Source organism: Sprattus sprattus, assembly GCF_963457725.1.
Source record: "Sprattus sprattus genome assembly, chromosome: 19".
NCBI lineage: Eukaryota > Metazoa > Chordata > Actinopteri > Clupeiformes > Clupeidae > Sprattus > Sprattus sprattus.
Genome location: NC_137917.1, coordinates 15,370,992 through 15,383,491, shown reverse-complemented (window position 1 = coordinate 15,383,491; position 12,500 = coordinate 15,370,992). Strand labels below are relative to the sequence as shown.

At 44.6% G+C, this 12,500-nt stretch overlaps 1 protein-coding gene across 1 annotated transcript in view; it reads right to left on the bottom strand.

Annotated features, from left to right (window-relative positions):
• grik3 (glutamate ionotropic receptor kainate type subunit 3) overlaps positions 1–12,500 on the bottom strand; it is a gene marked incomplete at its 3' end in the record, with an annotated part of 109,096 nt that overhangs the window by 34,137 nt on the left and 62,459 nt on the right. Inside the window, exons 2-6 of the mRNA XM_080858627.1 lie at positions 9,802–9,978; positions 9,242–9,499; positions 8,598–8,779; positions 5,716–5,769; positions 492–662 (exon numbers count right to left, since the gene is read on the bottom strand). Coding sequence (XP_080714753.1) covers positions 492–662; positions 5,716–5,769; positions 8,598–8,779; positions 9,242–9,499; positions 9,802–9,978 — 842 coding nt within the window. The remainder of the gene's footprint in view (positions 1–491; positions 663–5,715; positions 5,770–8,597; positions 8,780–9,241; positions 9,500–9,801; positions 9,979–12,500) is intronic.

The window sequence follows — 12,500 nt, the reverse complement described above, 5'->3', positions numbered from 1 at the left end:
ACATAAAACAAACAATGAGGGACTGTGCGAGTTGCTCTGAAATATTCACATTGAATTATTTCGTATGCATTTTAAACTGTTCCCTCAATATTAGCCATGCCCTTACTACATTAGAGCGTAAAAGAGTGGCTTTAGTGGAAAAATCATGGGATGAGATTTGAAGATTATTGAATTTGAACTTCTGTGATCGAGAGAGTTCATCATCTGGTAATAAGCAGGCCTTAATAAAGCGCATAAATGAGATCAAAATTCTGTTAGCGTGTGACCCTGCTGCCTCATATTATTGCGCCATGTTATTAAAGAATCGTTTTGAGGCAGTGATCCATTTCAATTTCATCTCGAGCAAGGACAGGGAAAAAGGAAGCACAAAGGCAAAAATAAAGACGGTATGAAACATGTCAGTGCGGGAGAGATGCAGGCTTTGAAATCAATTGTCTGGGTTTGTTTTTCACCACCACAGCATTTTCTCTCAGGCAGAAAGGGAGGCATACCGTCATGACGCCCTCCAGAAGGCCCGAGTCTGGCTTGGGGGGGATTTGCTTCTCCAGAGACCACTTCTCCACAATGGAGGCCACCTGGGGGTTGTCCACGTTCAGGATGCGGAAGCCCGTCATGTTCACCCCACAGAAGCGGTAGGGCTCCAAGTCGATGGCCATGAGATCCTGCATCAAAAGAGGGATACAGGACGGAGGAGGTGAAGAGAAGGGGGGAGGAAATGAGAGGGACGGAGGGGGATGGAGGAAAAGAGATGGAAAGACAGAGAAGGAAAGATGAAGGAAAGGAGATGAAGGAAAGAGAAGGGAGAGAGAAAATGATACAGAAAGACAAAGGGAGAAAGAGAATGACAGAAAGACGACAGGAGAGAGGGAATGATATAAAAAGAGAGAGGAAGAGCGGGGGGGGGGAATAAAAAGGGCACGATGAAAAACAGAAAAAAGAGAGCAAGAGAGGGAGAGAGAAAGAGAGTGAGAAAGGGAATACTGGGTTCACATTCAGCTGACTGGGCCTGAGCTTCATTGAGGCTGCCTGTTTCTTTGTCCTTCCATAAAGGAGGGGAATGGAGGAGAGGGGGGGAATCAGGAGGATAATACACTGCTTTCAGGCAGCCTGAGCGGGCAGGGATAAGGGATTTCACAGGATCCACATACCCCTGAGGCCAGGACCCACAACCAGGGATCCCACCATCAGCCTTTCACCGGGCTGATTGAAGCAGCCTCAAACTGGGTAATCCGGAGTTCATGTTTCTCATTTAACACTGAGAGTGTTGATCTCACCCTGTATTTCACTCTTCTGCTTAGAACATGGCATAGCTATATCAAAGCATGTGCTGTATTGTCATCGCTTTTACATCACATTTATCTACTACAATACAATATCAGCATAGATTAGTTGTTTGGTACATGATCACTTTAAACAGGCTATTGCAAAACAATATGAAAAAGATACACGGTTAAGTTAAGAACTGTATTTTGCCCTTGTAACATGAACATACAGCTACAGTATATGTCAAGTATTGAGGTCCTACTTACAGTGCTGCATACATTAGTGATTTGACACTACTCAACACTACTCAGTCCCACCAACATATAAACAAAATTCCAATTTTTTCATACAGTATATCATCACACACTCCACAAGAATATTTTAAATATGATGCTGCTGATAGGTGTTTGAGACTCCAAGGGTGTTTAAGATGGCCTGCCGCTGATAAAGATAGCATCCAGGACCGAAGCTGGCTGAACGGAGGGACTCAGACTGCAACTCTGCCCAGACGCCGCAGGGTCCCCTGGAAAGATGAGCCAGCCAGGTGTTCGTATCGCAAAATAAAAAGGGTTTAATCTCCTCAAGCTCCTTAATAATGCATTGGCATCCGTCTCGTTAGAAATGCACAGTCAATAAAAACTGTCTCTCTTTCTCTTTTTTTCTGTGTGTGTTTGTCTATCTCTTTTACATCTGTTTGTATGCTAGTATGAAACACCCAGAGAAACTAGCATCCGGTTGCTAATAGTGCAACACCCAACGCTGAAGCACGCAGCATATGTGAATGCCAGGGGGCTCTCAGTGGAACATAATAGACTTTATTTTTATTAAGACCCTGTAGTGGTAGCACATAGCGTGCATGTTTAAGTCCTGAAGAACAGTTGCTCCTAGACACATGTTTTCCCCTTTTCTTAACTCAATACACATGTAGGATGATGAGAAAAGGTATGTTTTTACAGAGATATGAAGAATTTCTGTAGGACTTCAACTTTCAGCTTTGGGGCCAAGTTATGTCTTGACACAGTGCTCTAGGACAAAGAGGGCCTCGTTATAGAGAGAGCTGAGAAAATTTTATTACAAAACACATGCAATGTGCAAGTGCCTTTAAAGGTGAATTGGGGATATATCAAGTAATGCCCTTGGAGAGCAGAGGGTTAATGTTATTGTCACCAGGAGAGACTAAAAAATAACTGTCATACAGCATACATACCTTGAATAAAAACCTTATTATATATGCTCCTATGGACTCAAAACAGGCTGTAAAATAAATTATGCTTTAAAATTAAACAGTGAAAATAATATAGGCCCTTGCAGCCTTAAATTGTTTAGTCCATTTGTGGTGCCAGTATTTATTTTATAGCTTAAAGGATTATGAAAAGCAATCTAAAAAAATAATGTCAGATATTTGAATCTGGACACTCAATTGTTAATTTGGTGAAAGAAACATACACAAAAATAACCCAAGAGAGATATTTGCCAACACAAACATTGAATTTATTGCATCCAATCATACTTCGTGCTGCAGTGGTGCATCATGGGTGAGTAACAAACCCGAGCCAAACGAGTCACAAACTGAACGGTGTGGGGCCTTAAAGAACAGGGAGTCACTAAATGAATGGAGTGAGTCCTTAAAGGGAAGTCTGCAACTCTATTGTAAGGGTTGTAATTTGATTGGCTGTTGAGCACAAAAATCTCCAACCTTTTGCGAAACCGAAACTGAGTGGTAGACTGCATCTTTAATGAGGGGGCTGAAGCCACAACAATGTTCCCGTCTCAAATTGTTCTGGATAGTCCCTACGGCGGATAATGATGCAGTGATGACAGACTAATTTCAGTGGTGAAAGTGGCTATTACCCCCTGAACACGTAGCTGTTGACTTTTCACGCTCTAATAAATAAGAGCTTCCTTCATCCCAAGAAATAACACAGCAGCACTAACGCAGAGAAACTTCACCGGGGAAGCAAGGCAGATTGGGTTGAGCAAAGAAATTATACTTCTATTCATCACCCTGGCAACATTTTCGCCCGGCAGGTGAAATCTCCTTTATTGCGCCAGCTTTGCCTTAGATCAATGATGCTGTTACACATGGCAAGGCCGAACGTGCCATTGATAGCCTTTCTTGTGGATAAAACTCACTTTTGTTTTTTTTTATCGGCATTGATATCAAAGAGGATAACCTTTTAATACTTTTTGTAATGACTAATGGATGCCCTGTCATAATGGTAATGGCAAAAAAAGAGGGAGAGAAAAGAAACACTGATTTGCCCGTAGTAGATCAGCCTTCTAAGTCCTTGGCATGTTCAGCCGGTTGAAAGAGATACTTTGATATGTGCACACAGTGGCTGTCAACAACACAATACAGGTGCCATGCTTCCACACAGATCTAGTATACTACACCGAGTAAATGTATCTGAGCTTGTCTTCTCTCCACTCCATCTGTGCTCGTATTACTATTTATTATTACGGTGAGAACATGGGACCAGTCTAGCGTAATTCCCACAGTGCAGCAGGTGACGTGGCCTATGATACATGATAGTGTTTTAGACTGATAATGTTTGGCATGGCAAACTTAAAACATTCAGTAACTTTCCACATGTTTCTAGATAGATAGAAGATGCAGGATATTTGTGCGCATGCATTTATTTATTTATGTATTTGCTTCCTTACATATTTGTTTGTTTGTTTGATTTAATTGAGATTTCCTCACTTTGTAAGGGCGGCACAGTGGAGCAAAGAGTAAAGAGATGCCAAAAAAAGATATTTTAGTTATGAAGCACTCACACACAGACACACACACACAAACACAAACACCACACACCACACACACACACACACACACACACACACACACACACACACACACACACACACACACACACACACACACACACACACACACACCCACACACGCACACATGCAGCACACGGAGCAGCACAGAAAATCCCATGAAAGCGCGGTAGTGGAAGCCTAGGTGGCTCAGTGAAAAGAAAAAATGCTGGCCCATCGCTGTGAGTCTATCCAATTCTTCAAGGTTCAAATTTGGACTGTTCAGATGGATCAGGCGTTCCAGAGAACACAATTGCCAGGGTCCGCAGGTGACTGGGCCTTTGTGTGCCTGATGCTGTGGCAACTGCTCCTACTGGTCAGTTATGGCACCAAAACAAGTGGCTGGTTCATACTGGAAATGTAGAGTGGCCAGTGCATGTGTCACAGTTCCCAGTGGTAGTGTTCTTATGCCTGGTATAGAAACAGGGCTTGTCTACAGCACGTGTGTTGGTTGTGGCACGGATTTGTTTACAATCCTGCCAAAATGACCCAAGGATTGTGCACAACAGGAGGCAGTTGAGTAAACAATGCAATAGCTACAAATATTGGAGTTGGATAAATGAACTGCGGAGAATCATTTGATAAATAAATAAATCAGCAAATCTGCATCACTGCTTTCCTCTTGTTCCTCGTCCCTTAATCTGTATCTCCATACTGGAAGCTTTGAGTGAAATGAACAGAGTCAATAAGAGTCAGTGAAAGAGGACTTTCCACAGTGGAGTAGAAGCTATGGTTTGAGTGTGAGCTTCTTAGTCTATGTTTATTGTAATCTGTGCACAGCAGAGCAAGCATCTTTTGTTTTACTTCTTTACTAACTCTCTTCTCAATTCAGTGTAGTGAGGAGAAGACGTAAAAAGTTGGAGAAGCGACATCCACCCTGGCTCTGACACGTTTAATGGAACTTTTTCTTTTTTTCTAACCCTAACCCGGTTGCTAAGAGACATTGATCCTACAGTAAAACGGCGAATGCAACAGGGTGTTTAAGTGACTTCGTCACTATATTATTTAGTTTTTGTTTGCAAAGGAAATTGGATGTCAGCGCAGTGTTTGGTGTGTGTTGCTAAGCTGTCACAGCTACCAGAGTACAAACGCAAAAAGCCATTGGTATTCCTCGGGTGGTAGTAACGATCCGGATGTTGAACGCGCTTATGTAAATTTGTGCTCCGAGTCTCTGCTCAGCTCTGTTTTATGTACTGTGTCTAAAACGACACAGGGAAGTCACTTATAATGTAGATGATCATATCGCTCCCCTCATCGAGACTTAAAAACCCAACTCTGAGTACTGAAGCAGACATAGAGGAGGGTCGTAAATCAAAGCCCTCCCATGTGTTAAGATATTAGCCGAAGTGCGTGTGCCGCCATCAAACCAGGGGATGACAATCAATTGACTCCCAATCTGTTGCCTTTGTAGTGCCTTTTCAAAGACTTTGTTGTCTTCATCAGGGGAGTAGGGTGTTTACACAGGGATATTGAAGACTCAATTACTCCGCTGTTTTGTCAAACGAAATTGATATTATGGACCCGTTCCAAAGCCCATTGGCAATTAAACGCCATTCATCAAAATATAAAATGGGACCGGGATGAGAACAAATGAGAATCAATTTGCATTATCAAGTGTTGTACATTACCAGAGTGGTGAAGATGTAGTGGTAGTACTCTGTCATCATTCCCATCATCTGAGCCTGGAAGAGAAATACAGAGAGAGAGAGAGAAAGAGAGAGCAAGAGAGTGAAAGAGAGAGAGAGAGCAAGAGAGAGAAAGAAAGAGAGAGAGCCAGACAGAGAGAGAGGGCGAGTTGGTGAGTCACTAAAATAGTCAGTAGGTCATTTGTGGAAGTCTGCAATCAATACAGTAGTCAAGGCAAGCAATACAAATGCAGATGCTTTTCAGTTGAACAAGGAGAGGTAAACATGACACAGATTTCAAGGAACTAAGGCAGCCATATCAGAGGCCATTTCTTTTAGTGTGTGTGTGTGTTTTGCAGTACCCCGATAGCAGCCGCGAGAGGACTGAGCCTTTCACTGGGGGTGACTCCACACCCACGACACCTACCTATTGCTGCTGCCATTCATCTAGTCATTTAGAAGGCTCTCAAAGAAAAACAAGTGGCGCGGGAGTTAAGCGCACAATAGGCGAGGGCTTTCGTCTGAAGGCAGTCATAGGCCTGTTTATCATTCGTGTTCTCTGAGCGCTCGTCATCTAATGCTTACCTAAACTTGCGCTACTTTCAGATGCCTGGGCTTCCACTGGTGACAGCGTTTCCTCTTTAGCTGTAACATGTGTTGACATGGAGGTTAAGCAAGACGGCTGAGCATTTGAAAAATATTTCCCTCTCTCACCTCTACTTTACAATCTCCACAAATCCACAAAAACCCAGACCAAGCCCTACCAGGAAAAGCATTAAAACCATGTATTTTATTTTATTATTATATACTTTCTGCGACAGGTGGCAAACGCTCTTTTCACCCGACCAGGCAATTTCATAAATCAAATGCCCCTCGGCCCCACACCTCCTGGTCTATGTGCTCCGTAAACCTGCACAATAAGCTTCAATCCATCCACCCGTCCATCCTCTGCAGGGACATCCAGACCCGCAGCTTTTCCAAAAACACAAACGCCTTGGCCTAGAGACAGCTCGAAACACACTCTTGATCATAACGCACACCCCCTCCTCCCCCCCGCCCCATGCCTTCCTATTTCTTTTCTTTTCCCCTGAAGGCGAATTCATGTACTGACAACTGGGGTTGGAGTGTCGATCCAGAGCTGCCGCAGGGAAGGAGAGACAAAGACAGGTGGCTGCAACCAACAGCGAGACCCTTTTGGAGGCTGGGATAATGAGCCTTCCCACAGACAGATGAAGTGTTGAATTAAAATGAATGCACGAGGGCTGACAACACAGCGACGACACGTCACAGAAGAGAATCACCTACAGCCGCGGAGACAGGGTGTTGGAGAAGGTCAATTCAGGCAAAATAGAGCCCCAAAGTTGGGGCTGTCAGAACTTGCCAGAACCAGAACCTGCTTAAGCTTCTTACTTTCGACTTTTGGGCACATAAAATCCAGCTAGATTAAACTGCCAGAGGATCAAGACCATATATATATATATATATATATATATATATACACACACACACACACACACACACAGAGACACATATTGTTGTTATACATACACACATACATATACATACTGTTGTTCTGGTTTTACTATTTATAGGTATGTGTTTGAGTAAAATTAACATTTTTATTTCATTCTTTAAATTACTGACCTCATTTCTTTCAAGTTCTCTGAAGTTCCAAATACAAATATTGCCATTTAGAGCATTTATTGGCAGAACATGACAACTGGTCAAATTAACAAAAAAGATGCAGTGTTTTCAATCCTCAAATAAGCAAGGAAAGCATGGTAGGCAAGCTGAAGTAGGCATTAATGCAAGTTTTCCCACTAGGTTTACATTTGCAGAAGTGCAGCATAGGAGTTGTCAGGGAGGTGAACATAAACCCTGGAAGCCAGCCTTGGGTAGCATAAATAAAACCCACTGGCTTGGAGAATCGGAGTGCTGAATAAGTTCAGTTATTGTATTTATTTATTAATTTATTTATTTGCTTATTTATTTATTTATAAAGGCTACTTGTCTTAGTCAAGCAGCGAGGTTGTTTAAACATTGGCAGAAGCCCATACTGACTTAAACTTTGTGGAGTCACAAGTTTTATTTGCCCTCAAAAGTTGTATCTGACCTCTGGCACTTATCCTTTAAGCTGTCCCATGCATTTAGCGAGCCAGGCTATACAACAAACCAATAACCAAAAACCTATCCTATGCCTCTGTTATGACATGAAAATATCAAAATTGCTGGGCTGCAAAGTGATCAAGTGAAAAGTTTTACACCCACAGCATACTGAATTGGACACAAAAGTTATCTGGCAAACATTATCCAATCCTTCAAAAGCAAAGGCCAGAGATGAGGGTGGGTAGTGTGAGTGTGGCATCGCAGAACGCATGGGCCTCTCACCACATGGGGAGCTGAGGCACCAGAGCGTCTGTGCTGAGATGCAGCATATGTGCCTTAGGAGAAGAGGGGCTTTCTGAGCACTACATACTATTTCAATCCTCCACTCCATTCCACTCCCTCGCACAACACTGGAGCCTTCGTTTGTTTGCTTGTTTGCCTGCCTGCCTTCCTGCTTGCTTGCTTGTTTGTTTGTTGTGTGTTTGCTCAGCACACACAAGTAAACACTGCATCCACAGGATTCAGCTAGGCTGAGTTTGGAGTTGTGGTTGACAGCCTGTCTGAGATTTTCATGTCCACGTGATGACATGTTAAGATTAATCTGTCAGAACAGTCAAGCACTAACATTTTAGGATGTATTACACACTACAACAAAGAGCGTTACTATACCGTGTATTGAATTGCAGTTTAGTCTGTCAAGTAAAGTGTATGCAGTTTAATACTCTAAACTGCTAATTGTGGTTGAAGTCAGGCTTTCTGAGATGTGTGGGGTCTCCTACCTGCTTTAAGATCTGGGCGGCCATTGCATGGCTGCAGTCGAAGATGATGCGGAACTCGCGGCCTCTCTTCATTTCCTTCAGCAGCGGCCGGGTGTCGGTGGAGTCCATGGGTAGCTGGCGGATCTTCAGGCGGATGTTGTACCTGGACGGGGCCATTATCAACTCCTGTAGTCTAATGAGGCCTGAGGGAGACACACGTGTGGGTAGATGAGTGAGAGAGGGTCTGATGAGAACAGAGCAAACCAGCAGAGAACAGTAGCACTCGTGTGTGACACTACCATACCCCAGTGCACCAATTACATTATATTACATTACATTAATGCATTTGTAGTCTCGTATATAGTGTTATAAATTATAATCAGAGCAAAGATCAAACATTATACCAAATTTTATTGTTATCTTTTTATATTATTTTATCTTCATATTACTCAATCTAATTTTATTTTATTTCTATTTTAGAAATAAAGTGAGATAAAGTGAGAAACAGTGAGATTTCAGAGGGACTCTTCATACATGGTTGATCTTAGATTCATTACTCCTCACTCTCACAGGACACACAGTAACTATAGTAACTTGAATGTCAAGGGCCTCTGCTGAGCTCATAGTGCGATCTCAGGGTGGGAACGTGCTGAAGTGGTACTCACCTGTGCTGTCGTCGTACACCACGGTGGCCGTCTTCCACTTGAGGAACTGCACCAGGTCCAGGATGGCGTAGCTGAGCGAGGAGTAGTCCGGGTACAGGTTGGCGTAGAAGCTGTCCCGGTTGTCCATGGGGTGGTGCTTCCATCGCACCTGGATGTGCGGCACCTCCAGAGCATTGCAGATGGACTGCACCGCGTTGGAGGATGAGCTGTGTGATGGGCCAAAGATGGCCACCACACCGAGAGAGAGCTGGTCACAGGCTGGACAGGGTGAGAAAGTGTGTGTGGGGGGGGGTAAATCAGGTCAGTAACAGGTCACAGAGAGGACAGGGGCACATACAAACTCTTGACATAATCCCAGACACTCTCCATCTGTTTCACTACTGTAATCGTCATAAGAAAGCCTGTGTCTAGGCAATTGCATTTGGTGTTCTAAAAATGCTGGGGGAACATGACACATCACACGTCTGACTACAACTTTGTTGAAAGCACTGTCACCAATAGGAAATTCATGTTTTTTTTTTCCAATCTCTTTACATTCTTTCATATTTCTTTCCACTCACCTTTTCTGGACGCCTCAAAACTGTCGTAGATGTTTATCCTCTGGATGTCATATGTTAACGTTGTGTTTGGAAGTAACGTCCTGTTCCTATTGATGCTATTGACGGCGAACTTAAAGGCCAGCTCCTCTGAACTCACTGGGGCATTGGGGGAACCCTCCATTTGCTCGAAAATCCCCCCTGCAAAACAGATGGCGAAAGAAAATGAACATTGGAGGACCGTGTCAACGGAAGCCCATTTCCCTGCCCTCTTGAGGTTTGTTTTTCTTCTCTTTTCTTTTTTTAAAAGTGAGTTACACTTAATACTAGTGGTAGACTAAATTGTGTTATTTAGCACAGAAAATAGAAGGAGGAGAGAGAGGGAAAGAAAAAACAGACAGAAGCCATACTGCTTTCCCAACCATCGCCATGAATACCAAGTCGTGGCTTTGAAGTTTAGATGTGCAATGGAGGAAGATAGAGAGCCAGGGAGGAGCAAAACAAAATGGCTCCATCAACACACAAGTGCACATGTTCTTTTCCCCTACCCATCCATCGGCTTTTCATACTCCACATGAAAGCATTGATAGGCTCGCAAAATGGACCCTATCTGGAAGATGGGATTTTCACACACAAATGGGGGTAATTGTAAATCATTACTGAACCTGTCTTCAGCATGTGAAGAAACAGTGGAGGAAGGGGGGTGCGTGGTGCAGTACGTAACACAGGGGAGGTAGTTGCCATGTTAGCAGGCTGTCTGAAACTGTGATTTCTACGGTGCAAGCCCCGCTGGTCTCTCTTTTCCCCGCAACCCGCCAGAAAAAAATCTCCCTTTTATCCAAAGAGTCTGACTCCCTAGTTATCTGGGCATCCATTAGCAAATATGTTTTGGTTGAAACGAAGTCGCCTTCAAAGAAACGTCATTGTGTTTACAATCTTATTGTGGATAACTAAAAAATATATGGATCAAAAACATGTTTGAGCCCGTACAACAATGCAATGCAATGCAACTTCAAAGTGAAATGGTTCCATTAGGCAAGTTTGTCCTGAAAATTCACCCGGTGAAAAATCTCACACTGTGGTTTACTGGTGTCCACTACTGTGTCCACTTAAAGAGCTTGACCCCCAGAAATTGCCATGATGAAACAGCCTGTAACAATATGTTGCAAACAGGCTGTGAATAAAGGATTATTCCCAACCAGTGTGCGGAATACATTTATGAGGAGAGCATTACATGGCCAGTCAGAGCATAACACACACACACACACACACACGCACACACACACACACACACACACACACACACACACACACACACACACACACACACACACACACACACACACACACACACACACACACACACACACACACACACACACACACACACATATGCACATGTGAAACCGGGTGCTTTATACTATGTAAACACACTGTATGATATTTCAGCGCTGACACAAATCTCACACGTCAGGAGGCATTTGCAGAAATCGATTTTTTGGTGCAACCTTTTGCCTTTTTTGGAAAACCTATCTGGACACAAACACACACACTAGATAAGAAATTGGGCTCCACTACGATCGTGTGGTCTTTGCAGCCGCATCTCTCTGTGCCAGCTAACCCCCCTGTGGATGGACGGAGACCCACAGCCTCCTTCAGCGGACCTCAGAAACACTGACCTCGCCACATCCGCACCACCACTAATACTCCACCACCACATCACTAACACGACTCCACCACCACATCACTCACACACCACTAACACGACTCCACCACCACATCACTAACACGACTCCACCACCACATCACTAACATGTCTCCACCACCACATCACTAACATGTCTCCACCACCACATCACTAACACACCACCACCACCACATCACTAACACAGCACCACCACAGGACTAACACAGCTGCACCACCACCACCACAGCACTAAAACACCACCACCACCACAGCACTAACACACCACCACCACCAACCACAGGACCACCACACCACCACCACACCACCACCACACCACCACCACACCACCACCACATCACTAACACACCACCACCACCACATCACTAACACACCACCACCACCACAGCACTAACACACCACCACCACCAACCACAGGACCACCACACCACCACCACACCACCACCACACCACCACCACATCACTAACACACCACCACCACCACAGCACTAACACACCACCACCACAAGACTAACACACCACCACCACACCACAGGACTAACACACCACCACCACCACAGCACTAACACACCACCACCACACCACCACCACACCACCACCACAGGACTAACACACCACCACCACCACAGCACTAACACAGCACCACCACACCACCACCACACCACCACCACACCACCACCACACCACCACCACAGCACTAACACAGCACCACCACACCACCACCACACCACCACCACAGGACTAACACACCACCACAGCACCACCACACCACCACCACACCACCACCACAGGACTAACACACCACCACAGCACCACCACACCACCACCACACCACCACCACAGCACTAACACAGCACCACCACAGGACTAACACACCACCACCACAGCACCACCACACCACCACCACACCACCACCACAGCACTAACACAGCACCACCACAGGACCACCACACCACCACCACGGGACTAACACACCACCACCACACCACCACCACAGGACTAACACAGCGGCAGCAGC